General features: G+C 42.4%; 2 protein-coding genes across 3 annotated transcripts in view; one reads left to right on the forward strand and one right to left on the reverse strand.

Moving 5' to 3' along the window:
* Slc5a8 (solute carrier family 5 (sodium/monocarboxylate cotransporter), member 8) overlaps nt 1–16,196 on the reverse strand; it is a 34,739-nt gene extending 18,543 nt beyond the window's left edge. Inside the window, exons 1-5 of one of the 2 annotated variants that reach the window (XM_013023087.1) lie at nt 15,671–16,196; nt 10,410–10,475; nt 7,037–7,088; nt 3,946–4,013; nt 2,853–3,007 (exon numbers count right to left, since the gene is read on the reverse strand). In XM_013023087.1, coding sequence (XP_012878541.1) covers nt 2,853–3,007; nt 3,946–4,013; nt 7,037–7,088; nt 10,410–10,475; nt 15,671–16,021 — 692 coding nt within the window. In that variant the 5' untranslated portion in view covers nt 16,022–16,196. The remainder of the gene's footprint in view (nt 1–2,852; nt 3,008–3,945; nt 4,014–7,036; nt 7,089–10,409; nt 10,476–15,670) is intronic. The other variant, XM_013023079.1, reaches the window with a different exon arrangement.
* Utp20 (UTP20, small subunit (SSU) processome component, homolog (yeast)) overlaps nt 16,079–19,120 on the forward strand; it is a 133,455-nt gene continuing 130,413 nt past the window's right edge. Inside the window, exon 1 of the mRNA XM_013019027.1 lies at nt 16,079–16,425. Coding sequence (XP_012874481.1) covers nt 16,079–16,425 — 347 coding nt within the window. The remainder of the gene's footprint in view (nt 16,426–19,120) is intronic.

The raw sequence follows: 19,120 nt of genomic DNA on the forward strand, positions 1-19,120 counted from the left end.
AGCCAGCGCAATAAAGTCCATAAGACTCATCTCCAATTAACCACCAGAAAAGCAAAAGTAGAGCTGTAGCTCAAAGTGGTAGAGTACTAGCCTTAAGTGATAAAGCTCTGGGACAGTACCTAGGCCCAGAGTCAAGCCCTACTACTGACAAAAATAAAAATAAGATGAAGAAGAGGAAGAGGAAGAGAAGAACAAGAAGAACAAGAAGAACAAGAAGAAGAACAAGAAGAAGAACAAGAACAAGAAGAAGAAGAGGAAGAAGATGATGATCCAGGAGATAGTGACTCACACCTGTAATCCTAGCTACTCAAGAAGCTGAGTTCTTAAAGTGTTGAGGAAGGAACCCAACCTGGGTAGTAAAGTCCATGAGATTCCATCCCCAAAATCATCAGCAAAAATACAGGTTAGATGCTTGACTCAAGTAGTAGAGCACCAGCTGACTAAGTAAGGGCAAAGTGAAGCATTTAAATCAGGCAACAAAATAGTTGTATTATCCCAATAATATTTTTATTTCTTTTATCTCTACTTAGACCTGCTCTCTCACACATGTTTTATTCTTAAACTTTGGATGACTATAGTTTCAACAGTTTCCTGAAATGAACTGTTCTGGGTGTTTAACTTATTGAAGAAAGTTTGTTTTTGTTTTTTGTTTTTTGTCGGTCATGGGGCCTGAAGTCTGGGCCTGGGCACTGTCCCTCAGCTCTTCAGCTCAAGGCTAGCGCTCTACCACTTGAGCCACAGCACCACTTCCAGTGTTTTTCTGCTTATGGGGTGCCGAGGAATTGAACCCAGGGCCACATACATGCAAGGTAAGCACTCTACCACTGAGTCACTTTCCCAGCCCCTTGAAGAAAGTTTGATATATTCAGGCATTTTGTGGAACTGTGATAGTTTCTATTCCATTGTCTAATGGTTAGCATCACAGTCTAAAAGAGTTTCAGGAGTGTTGGCTCTTTCTCTCCCAGAGAAAGTAGCTACTACTATACTATCTAATGGAAACCAACAGCTAAGAAGTTTCCATACTCTATCTGAGAGAAGAAATAAGACAGGATTTTAAACACCTAGCTCTAAGGTTGTAGTCCTCATTTCATCTAGAACAGATACTTCATTCATAGTTTTATTAAACCATTTCAGAATAGCAAAGGATACTCTTGGAAAGTCTAAAACACAATAGGGCATTTCATTATCATTTAACCATCAGAGCCTTCAAAGTTAAGGTTATAAAATATTGAATTTTGTTTTTTATTACTTAGTGTTTGGTGACCTTCAAAGCTCATAAAGTGTCTAATTTTATTTATTTTTTGAATCTCTTACTGGTGAATCAGTTATCATTTTAATTGCAAAAGATCTCTGTCCTTTGCATAGAGTGACAGTTAATCCTGCAAAAAAAAAAAGAAATGATTGGTTTCCTTCTCTTTCTCCTCAGTCTGGCCTTCTAGGAAATGATTTGGAACTAATTAAAATATTTTACATTGCCACTGGTTATTTCCACGTCCTAGTATGCATTCTCCATCGTCTTGTAAGAGCAACCCAAAGGTTTGCTTTGAGGAAACTATCATTTCTCCATTTAACAGTCCAGATGGTTAGTCTGTCAAGGTAACTTCCTCTGCCCTTCTCACGGAATAGAAGCATGGCTTAAGATAAATAAAGGGTACATTTTCTTTACCTGAATTGTAGTCTTGAAGTAAAAGGAGAAAAAGTGCTGAGTACCATCAAAGTTCATCCACTAAAGTTTACTTCTGAAAACATTGGTACTGTCCAAATTCTCATGAAGCTTAACTGTGATGCCTGTTTTCAGAAGCCCTCCAAAGAGTTCTCAGGGGCAAAGTGGTTCTTTATTCTTCTTACCAGAGATTTCATAGGACCTGTCTCAAGGTAGGCTTAAAAAGCCCATCCAGGTCAAAATGAAACGCCTAGTTTTTTCATGGTTTGATTTTTTTAAAAAGGAAAATCAAATCGACATATTAGATGCCATGCTCTTCTGTCACCTGAAGCATCAGCTACATAAAACATTTTTAGTCTATTTTCAGAAAACAATACATAGGTACTAATAATAGTGTACTATAAAGGGCCTCTCTTGGCTTTCTTGCTCATGACTGGTGCTCTACCATTGAGCCAAGCCTCCAGTCCTGTGTTTATCTCTTTTTTAAAAAAAAATTATTGTTGGGGCTGGGAAGGTGGCTCAGTGGTAGAGCACTTGCCTTTCATGCATGAGGCCCTGGGTTCGATTCCTCCGCACCACATAAGCAAAAAGAAAAAAGCCAGAAGTGGTGCTGTGGCTCAAGTGGTAGAGTGCTAGCCTTGAGCTGAAGAGCTGAGGGACAGCGCCCAGACCCAGAGTTCAGGCCCCATGACTGGACCCAAAAAAAAAAAAAGAAAAAAAATTATTGTTATTATAAAGGTAATATACAGAGGGGGGTTACAGTTATGTAAGCCAGGAGTACATTTCTTTTTGGGTGTCACCCCTTCCCTTGCTGCCTGTATCTTTTTTTTTAATTTAATTTAATTTTATTTGTGAACATACTGTACAGAGGGGTTACAACTGCTGCCTGTATCTTTTAAGAGACTTCTTTTCCTTCTCTTTATACCGTTTTTTCCCTTATAATTTTACCCTCCTTTCAGTGAGGCTTTATTATCTGTAAGGAAAAATCCTTTTACTTTGCCCTGGCCCTTTTCAGAAGTAAACGTCAGTCTACTAGCATGCATGAAACTCCTCTGTGGAGTGTGGTGCAGGCACACCCATAGTGATGTGTTTGTTTTCTCATATAATCCTACTACTTCAGTAAAACTGATACCTGCACCAAGAAAACAAAAGGTGTATTCTATGAGCCAAGAGGTAAACAACAACTTACTTCCAGAAGTTTAGTCTTCCACCATTATAGGCATCATCTATAATCTTGCTGATGCCACCTTGAGTCACTGTAGCCTGTATAATCACAGATGCAAATCCAGCTACCATGATCCCAACTTGAAAAACATCTGTCCAGACAACTGCTTTGAGACCACCCTTGGAGGAGAAAGTGTATTATGATTAATGCTTTCATCAGACATGATTGCATATGCTTATACATTATGTGGGGCAAAAAAATGATGGAACCATGGATGTTGGCCAAGTACACTCAAGGGAGATGGTCAGGTTGGGAGAACCTTTATAGGATATTTAGGTCATGCCCTCAAGCATAAGCATAAGTGAAGATGGCAATTCTAACAGCAGAGAAAACAGGCTGGGGAAAAAAGATACAATTGCATAGCCTGTTCAGTATATCAGTGTAGCCACACACATGCACACACACACACACACACACACACACACACAGCAGAGTGGTACAGGGAGAATTATTACAAAGAAAAGTCTTGAGTCAAATGATAAAAGTAAGTTTTTATCCTATTAGAATGGCTGCTATTCAGTTATTCTGTACCCAGATAGATCAGATGTTGAAACTTTAAAAATATTTTCTTGTACTAATTCTGCTATAAACTTTTAAAACGTAGTCTTTCACCCTCTATGTCTTGGGCTTAATCAATCTACCCTCTGAAGACTTTATCTTCTATAAGATCTCGCAACTAAATAATTAATATTTAGAATATCAAAGATCCTATAAGATTTGTATTACTGAAAAGGACCAGAGCTATGTCATAGTTGTTACATATTTTGCCATCACTCCCTATAAACTATTGGAAGATATCACAGGTTTCTACACCAAGGAGTTGTGTCCTATAGATATAACCATTTGGCAACAGCAGGAGTGAATAGGGAGATCATAAGGACCAACACAGCGGTTCAGATAAGAGAAAAAATTCATCTGTTCTACCAAAGATCAAGTTTTACCCCCAGACCAAATATCCTTACAGAAGTGTTATACCCAGTTTGCAGCACACAACCATTGAGATGTCAATTTTAACAGGCGAAGAAGGGTGAAAGGGGAAGTAATGTTCTCCACATACCAGCGTGCAGTAGAATGTGCAGACCACACCCGTTGCTACCACTGCACCCCACAGATCAAATCCCGTGACTGTGGAAGAAAAGAGAACACATGCAATAACTTGGAAATAGGCATTACAAAAATATTTTGCAGGAAGTGGTGATGTGGCTCAAGTGGCACATTGCTCGCCTTGAGCTGTAGAGCTGAGGGACAGCACTCAGGCCCAGAGTTCAAGCCCCACAACTGACAAAGGAACAAAATAGCCAAGAACTCCTGTCGGGGTTGTCGGGGAAGGGGGGCAATACTCAAGGAAATGAATACCTCGTAATACCTGACTTCAAACTATACTACAGAGCCCTAGGAACAAAAACAACATGGCACTGGCACACACACAAAAACAACAACAAATAGACCAGTGGAATGGAAGACTCAGAAATAAGCCCACACGGTTACATCAAGATGACATTTCATAAAAAGTAAATGCTGGGGCTTGGGAGGTGGCTCAGTGGTAGAGTGCTTGCCTTGCATGCATGAGGCCCTGGGCTCGATTCCTCAGCACCACATAAGGAACAACAACAAAAGAAGCTGGAAGTGGCTCCGTGGCTCAAGTGGTAGAGTGCTAACTTTGAGCTGAAGAGCTGAGAGACAGCGCTCAGGCCCAGAGTTCAGGCCCCATGACAGACAAAAGAAAAAAGAAAAAAAAAAGGTTTTGAAATTTAACCACAGTCAGAATGGCTACTTTCAAGAAAACAAACAACAAATGCTAATGAAAATGCTGGGGGAAAAGAATCCTGACACACTGTTGGTGAGAATATAAATTAGACCAGCTATGATGGAAATCAATACAAGATTTCTCAAAAATCTAACAACAGATTACCATAGGATCTGAGGATACTATTCTTGGGCATATAGCCAAAAGACTATAAGGTAGAATAAAACAGACATCCCTATACACCTATGCTTATTGTTTATTGTAGCACTATGCACACTAGCCAGCCTATGGAATCAGCCTAAATGCCCTTCATCTGATGCAATGGATAAAGTAAACATGGTATATACACACAATGGTCTGTCATTTACCCACAAAGAACAATGAAACTAATGTCATTTACAGGAAAATGGATGGAAGTAGACATCAGGTTGTTAAGAAAAAGCAGCTTTCAGCCAGGCACCGGTGGCTCATGCCTGTAATCCTAGCTACTCAGGAGGCTGAGATCTGAGGATCACGGTTCAAAGCCAGCCTGGGCAGAAAAGTCTGTGAGACTCTTATCTCCAATAAACCACTGGAAAACCAGATGTGGTGCTGTGGCTCAAGCAGTAGAGTGCTGGCCTTGAGCTGAAGAGCGTAGGGACAGCGCCCAAGCCCAGAGTTCAAGCCCCATGACTGACAAAGAAAAAGAAAAAGAAAAAAAGAAAAGAAAAAGAAGCTTTCAGAAGGACGAAGATCACGTATTTTCTCTCATCTGCAGAATTTACACCCAAATTCTATGTATATATGCACATATAATATTTTAATTACAGGGCTGTTTAGGGGAAGATGGGGGAAGGGAAAAAGCAAGAGCATGATGAAAGTGAATGATACTGAACTATATTGTCTTTATGAATGAAAATGGCATAAGAAAACACACTGAAAGCTGTTGAAAATGGGAAGCAGAGGGGATAGGGAAAGAGTGGTAGATAGGTGAGCCCAATCAAAGTACAACAGAAGCATTGTGAAAAGCCTTGTGCAACCCCATTGAGCAATTAATAAACTACACAAGCATAGAATACTTCATTATATATAAACTGAATTTCAAAAACCCAGCCTTTAACTTTCAAAAGCAAGAAATGAAAAACTAAGAGATAGATCAACTAACTGCAATTAAACTTACTTGGATATTGTATCTAACAAACACTGAAAAGAAAATTTTTAAAAATTGAGCACTGATTTGTTAATGCTTTGGATATGATTATATAATTATCTTTATTTTAAACAAAAAAAGCTGCCTAGCATGGGCAACATCCTGGGTTTGGCCCCCAGTACCAAAAAAGGAAAGACAAAAAAAAGTAATAGTTAAAAAATAGAAAAAAAGAACAGAATCCTTGATTTCCTCACCGATTAAAGCAATGCTCTGGTTATGCCCAGAACTATAGTTTTAAACCCTAACATCTTTAATTACACTTAAAGTCAATAGGTAACTTATAAAGTCCATAGCTTCTTTTTTTTTTTTTTTTTTGCCAGTCATGGGGCCTGAACTCTGGGCCTGGGTGCTGTCCCTCAACTCTTCAGCTCAAGGCAAGTACTCTACCACTGAGCCACCTTCCCAGCCCCCATAGCTTCTTTCTTAACATATGAAATGACCTGTTCTTGATGTTGGTAATGTTTCTGTGGGACATGCCTGGAACTCAGAGGTGAAGAGCACTTCATATAATGGACTACCTTTTTGTAATGATATTGTCATACTGTGCAGACTGGGTGGAGAGAACTACCAGACTTGTCACAAAAGCCACAAAATGGCATGTGGATTTCGTAGGGTTGCTCCATGTTATATTAATTCTAGAAATTGCACCACATTCTTAACCATCACAGAGTACACTTGTCCATTCCATAAGGAAGTTCTAGAGATTAAAAATCACTTCCACTGATAAGAATTCAAAGGACATGGTGTTTCCCCCAATGTCTTTTGAAGCTATGACTAACATGAACCTTTTCCTCAATAAATGATTACATTTCCACAGTACTTTTTTCTGCCCAGAGCTAAAGATTATAAATAATCTCTTGATCGGCACATTCGTTATTTATAAGGACTCTACAGTTGACTGTCCTTTTGTTACCAGGAGCAACCCGATGTCAGATGACATGGGTAGTTTCTCTAATGTGGTGCATAGCTGGTCATGAGTTCTGCTTTTCTATTAACCTACAGACATTTTGGAACTATCCATCCAGAAACTCAAAGAAGCTAGAATGGACATTAAACACATCTTACTTCCTTTATAAAGGTGATGGGGGAAGGTGGGGTGGGGGGAAGGATAGAAGCATCTGTCCATCTCTCCATCTTCTCCAAGAGAGAATAAGCCTTACTGAAAATGAACCCCAAACCACGAGTAATTTATGTGACCACTCTAAAATGTACCTTGATTCAAAGCCAGGGCAGGGGCATAAATAACAATTCCAGTATACAAAATCTAGGAAAGAGGAAATAAGAAAGCCAAATGAGTTATTTGAACAATAAGATCCAAGAATTTAGATGAGTATAAAATAAAATTTGTCTTTTTCTATAAAGTCAACAATAAAGTAGAACTTCAGTTTCAATGTAGTTATTCAAATTTACTTATAACTTGAAATATGTTATTTGAATAAAGTTTATTTTTCTTTCTGGATGCTCATACCTTTCAAAATTCTTTTGTCACCAACTTTTTGTAAAACTATGGATTTTTAATGGGATTATAATTGTGAATCATCATTGATGTTAAAACCAATTTTTCTACACTTAAAACAATTGAAAATGAAGCTGGACACCGGTGGCTCATACCTGTCATCCTAGCTACTCAGGAATTTGAGCTCTGAGCACCATGGTTTGAAGCTAGCCTGGGCAACAAAGTTGGTGAGACTCTTATCAAACACCAAAAAGCTAGAAGTAGAGGTGTGGCTCAAGTGGTAGAATGCTAGCTTTGAACGAAACACCAAGTAAGAATGCAAGGGCCTGAGTTCAAATGCTAGTTCCAGCACAAAAATAACAATAACAAACATTCAATGAACTATTTGAGTACTTAATTTTTCTGATGAGTAGATACAAAGGACGAGCGTTGCTTACTTTGAGCAACTTTTCACATCATGTTTTGGCACATATTAAAGAATTAGTATGTGGGGGGCTAGGAAGGTGGCTCAGTGGTAGAGCGCTCGCCTTGCATGCTTAAGGCCCTGGGTTCGATTCCTCAGCACCACATAAGCAGAAAAAAAAAGCTGGAAGTGGCGCTGTGGCTCAAGTGGTAGAGTGCTAGCCTTGAGCTGAAGAGCTGAGGGACAGTGCCCAGGCCCAGAGTTCAGGCCCCACGACAGGACCTCCCCCCCAAAAAAAAAGAATTAGAATGTGACGAAGTGTTGTCCTAACAATTGTCCCCCTTTTTAGTTCTGCTGGCAGTCTTAACATAGATCCTCAGAAAGTGTGAAAAGTTGGCAATTGCAAATTACCAACCTCAGTTCTGTGGAGAAATTTCCACCAGACCCCAAAGACACCTTCGTTTACTGCACATATTAAGGACTGGTAGAACTTAAGCTAATAGCTGGGTGTTGGTGGTTTATGCCTGTAATCCTAGCTATTCAGAAGGCTGAGATCTGAGGGTTGAGGCTCAAAGCCAGACTGGGCAGGAAAGGTCATGGGATTCTTACCTTCAATTAGCCACCAAAAAGCTGAAAATGGAGCTGTGGCTCAAATGGTAGAGTACTGGCCTTGAACAAAAAAGCTCAGGTACAGGGTCTCTGAGTTCCAGTCCCAGGACCAGCTACATAATATGCAAAGAAAACCATGGTAAATAATTTACAAGGGAATTCTGTTTGAGCAAATGCTTGGGTCACTTGGAGAAGTAGAATTGTTGATGAAATTGAAAGCCACATCCATCAACATGCCCAGCCCTGCAGTGCTCAGCTGTAGGAAGAAGATGGGTCGCACGTGATGTGACAATGATTTAAAAAAAAATAAAAAACAGCATTCAGATAGAGAGTAGGAAGCAAATCCTTGCTTTTCATTGTCAATCAGTAAGTCTATATGTGCCTATTATTGAATTACCTGATTGCATATTTTTCTTTTAAAAATTCTTCCAGGCTTGGGCTGGGAAGGTGGCTCAGTGGTAGAGCGCTTGCCTTGCATGCATGAAGCCTTGGGTTCCATTCCTCAGCACCACATAATCAGAAAAAGCCAGAAGTGGCGCTGTGGCTCAAGTGGTAGAGCACTAGCCTTGAGCTGAAGAGCTAAGGGACAGCGCCCAGGCCCAGAGTTCAGGCCCCAGGACCAACCGAAAAAAAAAAAAATTCTTCCAGGCTTGGAATGTGGCTTAGTGATAAAGTGCTTGCTTCACATGCATGAAGCCCTGGGTTTGATTCCTCAGTACCACATAAACAGAAAAAGCTGGAAGGAGTGTTGTGGCTCAAGTGGTAGAGTGCTAGCCTTGAGCAAAAGAAGTTCAGGGACAGTGCCCAGGCCCTCAGTTCAAGCCCCAGGACTAGCAAAAAAAAAATACGTCCAGAGGTCATAATTCTGTATTTTTACACTGTCAACTGACTAATTGGGTCTTACAGTTCACTCTTTTTAAAGGGAAAAGGGCAATAGTGCAATTTTAAAATCAGGGCTTTGTGCTTGCTGGTTCTAGTCCTTTATATTTTAGTTATTTTTCAGGTAGGATCTCACACTTTTCACTAGGATTGGTTTTATACCCAAATTCTACCACATCTGCCGCCCGAATGGCTGGGATTACAGACGGGTACCACCACACACCTCACTCATTTTTCCCCAAATCGGTTCCACGATTCTCCCATCTGTGCTTCCCAAATAATTGAGATTACAGGCATTAGGCACCACACTCAACCCTACAGTCCAACTTTTTAAAGAACATAGATGGATTTGTTTTTTAAAATATGCTTCCAAGCAAGTATATTTGTTTCTTCCTGTCTTCCTGTCAGTTTTTTTTTTATATCTATTACTCATAGTGTTGCAAAAATACCGTGAAACCATACAACTTGTTTTCTAATGTTAGAATTCCCACTGTCAGTCATTGGAGCTCCCTTAAATATTTTTGTCATCTAATGATGCCATTACTGTCACCATCGTCTAGGTAGTGAAATGGGAGCATATTTCCCTAAGGCAGTATATCTGTTGCTTAACCAATACAATATTAAATTTTACTTTTCCCTTGAGCTGGTAGTGGGGCTTGAATTTAGGGCCTTTAGTACCCTCAGCTTTCTTGTTCATGGATGGTCCTTTACCACTTAAGCCATGCCCTCAGAATGACGCTTCTTACTGATTAGTTGGAAATGAAGTCTCAAGGACATTTTGCCCAAGCTGACTTTAAACCAAGATTGTCCAAGTCTCAGCTTCTTGAATAGGTAGGATTACAGACACAAGCCACCAATGCCTGACTACTACAATCTTGAAATTAACTTGAACTGCTCTGGTTTTCCAGGAAGCAAAGCATTTGCTGTAACATTGTATCACAATCTTAAAGTATAAAGGTGTGGTGTGCAGTGTTTTTCATTTCCTCATTTTCAGCATTCTTTTTGTTTTCTCTTTTTTTAAACACAGGGGCTTGCCAAGTTGATCTTGAACTCATGATTCTCCTGTCTCCACCTCCTGAGTGCTGTGATTGCAGACATCTATCAATCACCACACCATGCTCAGCATCTCTTCTTTATCTTCCATATGCTCCCAAGTAAGAGTCATACAGATACAGATACCAGGGATTAAAACTATTCCAGATGGCAAAAGATGAAATAAGGAATGGAAAGCTACTCACTGTTTGAACAATGAAGAGGACTGTTCCACAGAGACGAATACATCTATTAAATCGAAGTTCTAAATACTGTGGCCCAAAAAAGGAAAAAACAGTTATGTGAATTCTCTGGACAATTACTTTTTTTATTAACAGTTTAAGCAGTATAGAGCTTTGGTGCCCTGTTTTCAATTTCCTATTATTTATGTATAACAAATGGCCTTCTAGTATAATTCAGGAGATTTTAACACAGAAGTAGATTTGTGTAACCCCGATCCTAGGGTACAAAGCAGCGCCATCACCTTAGAAGCTGCTGTCCGCTGGTCCTTTGTATCTACTTCCTCATCACTAAACCCTATCTAAAATCAACCTGAAAGACTAGGAAAAGGAATAGTATTATGGTTTGTTTGTTTTGATTTCCAGAGTAAGCAATCTGTTGTTTTCTCCTTTCTCTCAATATATGTCCATTTTGTGTGATTCGCTTGAGGGAATTAACCTTTTCCTATTGCAACAATTGTGATGAAATTGTCAAAGTGCCTTGTCTCTCCTGAATAAAAGGAGGTTATATGACTCTGAGGCAACCAATTAGCTTCTTTTCCCAATGGAAGGCCAGATATGAAGTGAAGTGAAGTGATTGGAGCAGAAGCTGCTATATTCTTTCCAAGATCTGTTCACACATCTTCTCACCCAGTTCATACCCTCCTATTATATACACGTATTTTTGTTCACACACATCACCCAGGTCAGTTTGTTGTTGTTGTTTTGTTCAGTTTTATTTTGTTTTGAAAGAAGTTTCTCTGTGCAGCCCAGGCTGGCCTCAAACTTGTGACCCTTTTCTTATGAGATTAGTTTCTGTTCCAAGCCGTGACTCTGACCACTCCTCCACTCCCCTTGAAAGCTGCTACGCTTTATAGTATAATATGCTTATTTCCTGTAGTTAGAGTCCAGATTTCAAAGCTAAGGTTTTTTAACTTGAACATTATGAGCACACATGTTGTGGAAAGTGGTCAAAGACTGACAATAGTCTTGTCATGTAGCAGAAGAAAAAGAGAAAAATGGGCAATAAATAATCACCGGAAGGAAAGACATCTGATATGTTTTCCCTACAATCCCAGCTAAGGCTGCGTGCCTTGTTCCCTCAATAACTCTGAAGCAGGGACAGATAAGCCCATTTAAGCACTAAGGATGCTGAAGGTCAGAGAAGACTGCAAGGTTACAACCTAGTTGTTAACAGAGCCAGGACACAAATTTAGAACCTTTGATTCCAGAATCTGTGCACAGAACCACATCAATAGGTATACAATCTGGCGGTGTGTCTAGGACTCAGTGCATAGGTGGCACTGGCATGTGATAAGGCCTTCAAAAATATCTTATGGGGCTGGGAAGGTGGCTCAGTGGAAGAGTGTACTTGCCTTGCATGCATGAGGCCCTGGGTTCGATTCCTCAGTACCACATAAGCAGAAAAAGCCAGAAGTGGCACTGTGGCTCAAGTGGTAGAGCACTAGCTTTGAGCTGAAGAGCTGAAGGACAGCACCCAGGCCCAGAGTTCAGGCCCCATGACCAACAACAACAACAAAAAATTTTATGGGTAACAAATGCACAATACAGTATAGGGCCCTAGGAGTTGAGTTCCAGCCCCTCACCCAGTCCCATTCCTGACTCAGGAGTTTGAGGCTACTGCTCTCTATATCTCAGAGCTACTGCTCTCTATATCTCAGATATAGAGAGTAGTAGTAATGTAGAATTACTACATCAAGTAGTAATTCTTTCCTATATATAGGATTTTGGAGACCATCCAATGGTATAAATGGATGATGTTGTAAATCAAAATGAAGCTATTAACAAGTTAGTGAGATCCATGTCTATGAATTAACATGTCAAAAATCATTCGAGGACATTTTGGAAGATGTTTTAGAGACAGCGAGTCTTTCCAAAGTCTATAAACAGACAATGTGATGGAAAATCATTTTAGCAAACCTCTATTACACATGAATGACCACGGATAAACAGAAGCCTTCTCTTTTTCTAAGCAATTCTAGGTATCTGAATGTCTGGAAACTGAAAAAAGGAGTGAACTGTAAGTAAACATGAACTAAATTATTTAGTTGAAGTAAATGATCGAGAACACTTTCATAGATAGGTATGTATCTGTATATATTGTGTATATGTGCATATGTGAGTCATTTTTCTCCAATATTGGCTAATCTAAGAAAATCAGTATGCCTAAATTTACCCAAGACCAAAATGAGATAGATCAAGAAATCTATTGATACTGTACTAAGCTGCAGAGGAAATGCCTACAGGCTTAACCAGAAGTTCAAGTCTCTGTGCAGTGGCATAGAGAATAGCTCCAGAATTGACAGACAAACCTACAGAGTAACAACAGATGTCCAAGTCAACTGAGATCTCTCATAGTCCTCAGGACACTAAATAAGTTAGGGTCACTAAGACTTCTGTGGAGTAAAAAGAATTTAAAATTTACTTTAAATAAATCTGCTCAACACACAGATTCAGTTGGAACCAAATGGACTCCAAAAAATGCAACAAATTAAATTGTTATACACACACACACACACACACACACATTATGTATCTCAAGTTCACATCTACTTTTTTTAACTTTTTTTATTGTAAAAATACTGTACAGAGGGGTTACAATTACATGGGCAAGATAATGAGTACATTTCTTATCAAGCATTGTAGCCTCCTCCTTTGTTTCCCCTTCCTCACGTCTACTTTTTTTAAAATGCGCTACTACTTTTTTTTTAAGTACTCTACTACTGAGCTACATCCACAGCACATAGCCTATCGTCAGAAGACAGTAATAAATAGATATTGAAAAAGATTGTGAACAGGTGATTTTCTAGCTATAGAAATGCAAATAGGGTGATTCTACATTTGAGCCAAAATGCCAGGGAGCCTTTGCTCATGGTTGGATTTCACATTCTGTATAGCATTCCACCTCTTAGCATGAAACCATAAATACACCATCCCATAAGAAAGACTTTGCCATCACCAATTGATAGCAGTAACCCGTGCTGTCCCTAACTGGCTAGCAACCCTGTTTAACAGCTACAATGTGCCCCTAAACTCATATATCTTGAACCACTTCCCTGGTCTTCTATGCACTGGTATCTGCCCTACTCAGGGCCATCGCAGACCAGACCCACTAGAACCTTCAGAAGCCACTACTATGTTTCCACATTGCTGTATATTGCTCTTGCTAGCTTAACTTACTCTTGAGTCCCTGCAAAATCAGGCCCCTAGAGTGTCTCTCTCCCTTGAAAGTCTGTTTTGTGAGTATGAAGTCAGACAATGTATGTTAGCATGTAGCCCGTGGCCGGTATGTATTAAATATTGAGAAGGTGTGAACTGTCATGTTTTAGCTGAAGTCTCTGCTAAGGTAGCTCCCATCACTGAATGTCTATGATAAATCAGTTTCACCTTAAGTTAATGTTGAAACTCCAGAGAGACACAGGTCAGTGATTATGAGATCAGCATTCATCTGGAAAGACTGAGCTCTTCTTGCCAGATTATTCAAACCCTTTCCAAGTGTCAAAGTTGGTTAATTCAGAGCTCACAGACTTGAACATCTGAAGATTCTATCAGATAACACACATGCATGACATAAACCAGGTGTTCATATACTACAATGCTGGAATATTCTACACATCCACTAAGAAATACATGTTCACATCTCCCTCAAAGCAATAAGTCCCTTCTGTGTTGTCCATTCTCCTGCGTGTATTTCTGATAAAATTATAAATGAAGGTAAATATTTCTCTTTCACAAGAAAGTAACTGCAAAGCTGGGCACTGGTGGCTCACATCTGTGGTCCTAACTTCTCAGGAGGTTGAGATCTGGAGGATAACAATTTGAGGCTAGTCCAGGCAGAAAAGTCCACAAAACTCGCTAGTCCAGGGAGAAAAGTCCACAAAACTCCATCTCCAAAGTAACCAGCAAAAATCTGGGCTCAAGTGGCAGCACACCAGCCTGAGGAAGCAAGCCATCCAACAGAAAGCACAAGGCTCTGAGTTCAAACCCTGGCACAGGCAATAAATTCATTCATTAATAACAATAAAGTAATTGCAAACACCACCTTGGTACAGAAAGTACTAGAGATTCAATAGCTACATGCAGGAGTTTGGTGGCCACAGAGAATAACAGTCTTCAGCGTTCTCGAAAGAAGTCAGAATTTGGAATTTAAGGTGGCTTTGCCTCATCATTAAATGTTTAATAATTTTTAATAAATACACTTCTGTAAGGGTTTTTTTTTAAAAAAAGAAAAGCTGGAGTGAATACTGAACATGACGTTGAGAAAGCCAGTTTGTTACCTCCTGTCAAAACAGAAAGTGCTGCCTGTTCATTTCTGGGCTAGTGGCTGAGCTCGTCCAGAAGCCAGAGAGAGCCGAGGGCAATGCTGGTGCCGCGGGGGTGCCTTGTCCTGTCTGCTATCACAAGTGACCAGGCAGAGTTTGCTACCAACATTTGGTGTGCCATTCCCCAGCACCAGCAGAGCCCCCACCCCAGACACACACACACTCAATGCTAGTGCTCTACAATTAAGCTGTGGCTCCACTTACAACCTTTGGGTTGCTAATTCGAGATAAAGAGTCTTGCAGTCTTTGCTGCTTGGGCTGGCTTCGAACCTCATCCTCTGATGGTAGCCTCCTGAGTAGTTAGGATGTCAGGCCTGTGCCTGTTGAGGAATTCTTACTGCTAATTTTCCCAGTGACCCCCAACCTCATAAACACCGCACTAATTGTGGCCAATGTTTATTCACCATGCACTCCATACCAGACTCTATTCTAGAAGCTACACCTAACTAACATCATCTCGTTTAATCCATCCAACAACTGGATGAATCGATGATGTTATTTTACTCCTAGGGTACAAAAGGTTAATTCAATAAGTGGTCCAAGGTCACACAGCTGGTGTAAGTGGTAGAATCTGATCTCCACTGCAAGTTCTGAACCAAAAGCTACTTAACCATTTGAGTATCTTCTTTTGGCAGGAATAGATGGTGTGATTCTCCCTCCCCCCACCCCACCATTGTTCTGGAAAAGTGAATAGCCCCCAAAGACTCCTTTTCAAGGAGTAGCTGAGAATCAAAGACAGTAAAAGGTAGAAAGGACTGTTGGCCCTGGCCTATGCCATCGAGGGCCATATCCCTCTTCCAGGACAGACATTCCCCAAGGAGAAGAGAAGGGAGATGAACCTGGCACAGGGAGAGAGCGCCATGTGGTAATGATAGCAATCTATCTCCCCAATCCTTCCCCGTTTACCTCGTAGGTGCTGGTGATTCCCAGTTTATAGAACACGGGGAGGAAGACCTCGGCACTGATGAGCACCACAAGAAAGTAGCTGATGGCAAACACACTGAAGACGGCTCCAAAACGGTAGACCTCAGAGGGGGTGCCCAGCACGGTGACGGCCGACATGAAGCTGGCGGTGAGGGACATCGCCACGGGCACGGCCGTCATGCTGCGACCCCCCATCAAGAAATCCTTGGAGGTCTGCTGGCCGCCCCCCGCGAAGGCGTAGTAGATGCCGATGGCGGCCGAGATGAGCAGCATGCCCGCGAACACCACGTAGTCCCACACCACGAAGCCGCCGATGTCCCGCCGCGCATCCATGGCTGCTGCGCGGTGGCCCGGGCGCCCTGCGCGCAAACTTGGGGAGCCCACCCAGCGATGAGCAGCCGGGACCCCGCGGTGAGCAGCCTGGACCCCGCGGTGCGCAGCCCGGACCCCGCGATGGGCAGTCCGGACCCCGCGATGAGCAGCCCGGACCCCGCTATGGGCAGCCCGGACCCCGCAGTGCGCAGCCGGGACCCCGCGGTGCGCAGCCCGGACCCCGCGGTGCGCAGCCCGGATCCCGCGATGGGCAGCCGGGACCCCGCGGTGCGCAGCCCGGACCCCGCGGTGCGCAGCCCGGACCCCGCGATGAGCAGCCCGGACCCCGCGGTGCGCAGCGCGGACCCCGCGATGAGCAGCCCGGACCCCGCGGTGCGCAGCCCAGAACGCGCCGTGCAGCTGCGGTGCGGGCTCCGCTCGGCTCTACTTCCTTTGCTTTGCTTAAAAAAAAAAAAAAAAAACAACCACCTGGGCGCAGGGGTGTGGTGCCCTGCGGAGATCACAGGCGACTTCCAGGCGTCGCCTAGGTGTCCGCCCCGAGCCTGAGCGCCCCGCCGAGGCGCTGGCCCCGGAAGGCCCTGCGCCCCAGTGCCATCCGTGGCACCCACTCAAAGCCCGGGACTTCAGGGAGTCCGCGCTCGCCCCTCCCTGAGAGTTCACCAGGAGTGAGGGCTGGGGTCACCAGGGATCACCGCGGGGACGCAGCCCGGGACCCACCCGCGGGCGGGTGACTAGGGAGCCAGCAGCCGCGCCCCCAGAGAAGCCCCAGGGAGCAGATTTTATCAACTGGCATTTCAGAGACTGCGTGGTTTAAATAAGCAGGTGACCCGCGGGGGAGTGCGGGTCAAAGGACAATTGTCACGCCTTGAAATTTCAGCTTTCCAGTTCAACAGTTCAGGTCCTGACAGGAAGATGTGGCGTGGAGATTTTCAGGTCGTCCTTATTAGATGAGTTAATGGGTGATGGGAACGGCAGGCGCAGGGAGAGTACATAGTCCGCCCTCAAAACCGGTGGGAAGGACAGAGAGAAGTTTGCCTCGTTGCTGGTCTGAGTTTCCCCCTAAGCTAATTTTTTCTAATCTGCAGTACAGTCTGTCTGATCCCTTCCAGCCCGGGGTGGAAATGGTATTTGCTGTTGTGCGAAGACCTCTGAGACGGGATGTGATGCGGGTACACTGGACACCTTTGCCAAGAACTAGTGTAGCTCTTTTTCTTTTTTAAATGTATTGATCATCTTTACGTCGTTGTACAAAGGGGTTGCCATTCGGTTTAGGAATATAACCCATCTTGCTCCGTGTCATCCCTTTCAACATTCTCACCCATCCCTCCCAACCCCACCCCCGACCCTCACTTTTCTTAACTTTGTAGGATATACATTCAATTCTTGACTGCACCCCCCTCCTCTCTCCCCCCCTCCTTCTGCTATTCATTTGTCTTGGTCTAATTTTTATTGTTAGCTTTGATTTTTTTTTGGGGGGGGTCCGGTCGTGGGGCCTGAACTCTGGGCCTGGGCGCTGTCCCTCAGCTCTTCAGCTCAAGGTTAGCACTCTACCACTTGTGCCATAGTGCCACTTCTGGCTTTTTTCTTTTTTCTTATGTGGTGCTGAGGAATCGAACCCAGAGCCTCACGCATGCAAGGCAAGTACTCTACCACTGAGCCACCTTCCCAGCCCTTATTGTTAGCATTGAATAGGAATCATTTCTCCATTTCTTCAAAATGAAGACAGTGATGAAATCACTTGCTCTAGGAAATGGTTGAAATGCTTCTCCATTGAGGTCCAATTTAAGAACTCGTTCTTTTGATGACAATATTGTACTCGGCAAAGGCCATAAGTAAATTGGTACTAAACGCAGGCACAAATGTGGGCCCTTCAGACATTTGAAACAGGAAGTGGTGCTGTAGCTCAAGTGGAAGAGCGCTAGCCTTGAGCTGAAGAGCTCAGGGACAGCACCCAGGCCCAGAGTTCAAGACCTACAACCAACAGAAATGAAAACAAAAAAAGTACTAATCATTATTGCTAGGTGCTAGTGGCTCAGGCCTATAATCCTAGCTACTCAGGAGGCTGAGATCTGAGGATGGCAGTTTGAAGGCAGCCTGGGCAGAAAAGTCTGTGAGATTCTTATCTCCAATTAACTACCAAAAAAAGCAGGAAATGGAGCTGTGACTCAAGTGGTAGAAAGCTAACCTTCAGCAAAAAAAAAAAAAAAAAAAAAAGCTCTAGAACAGTACCCAGGCCCTCAGTTCAAGCCCTAAGACTGGCACCAATAAAACAAAGAAGTCTATTAATCTTCAGTCAATCTATCTAGTCTTCTTTGCTATTCACTTAAATCTATTTTTATAAAATGCCTGTTTATCATGCTATAGTTTAATTCAGTGCCACTGAATTCAATCTGCAATGGTATGTTGTGCTTTACTGATCTCAATGTGGATTTGTCTGCTTCTGCATTTTAATATCACTAACAGTTTCTCAGAATCTCATGCTAAGGTCTTTCCAGCTTTCTAATTCTATGGCTTGTTGTTGTTGTTGTTTTGGTGCCTATACTGGGGCTTGAACCCGGGGCTTAGGCACAGACCCTGAGCTTCTTTGGCTCAGGCTAGCTCTCTACCACTTGAGCCACCAGTACCACTTCCAGCCTTTTCTGATTAGTTCACTGGAGATAAGCATCTCATGGACTTTCCTGCCCAGGCTGGCCCAGACTGGCTTCAAACAGCAATCCTCAGATCTCAGCCTCCTGAGTACCATGCTGTATTCTTAAATTTCTTTTTTAAAGAATCCTAAGAAAAGTTATTCTATACTTCTCCTGAATCTTTGAAACCATGTTCCCAATCCTTCATCCCTTAGAATTTTACCATGGGACATATACTGACAATTTTTCTAGTATTCATCTGAAGTGCAAAAGCAATTTCCAAGCTTAGTGTTGCCTTCCATTGTATTGTTCCCTTCTTTTAGATTCCTGATTTTAGTTAGCTCAATATTATGATCATGAGATTTGCACAGATCAAAACCTTCCTGTATACAGGTGGATCTGATGCAACAATGAGAAGTACAAGTTGTCATGTCCAAAACGAGCTTTACAACGTCGGTGCGGGGTGGGGGGG

This window comes from Dipodomys ordii, unplaced genomic scaffold (assembly GCF_000151885.1).
Source record: "Dipodomys ordii isolate 6190 unplaced genomic scaffold, Dord_2.0 Scaffold3, whole genome shotgun sequence".
Taxonomy (NCBI): domain Eukaryota; kingdom Metazoa; phylum Chordata; class Mammalia; order Rodentia; family Heteromyidae; genus Dipodomys; species Dipodomys ordii.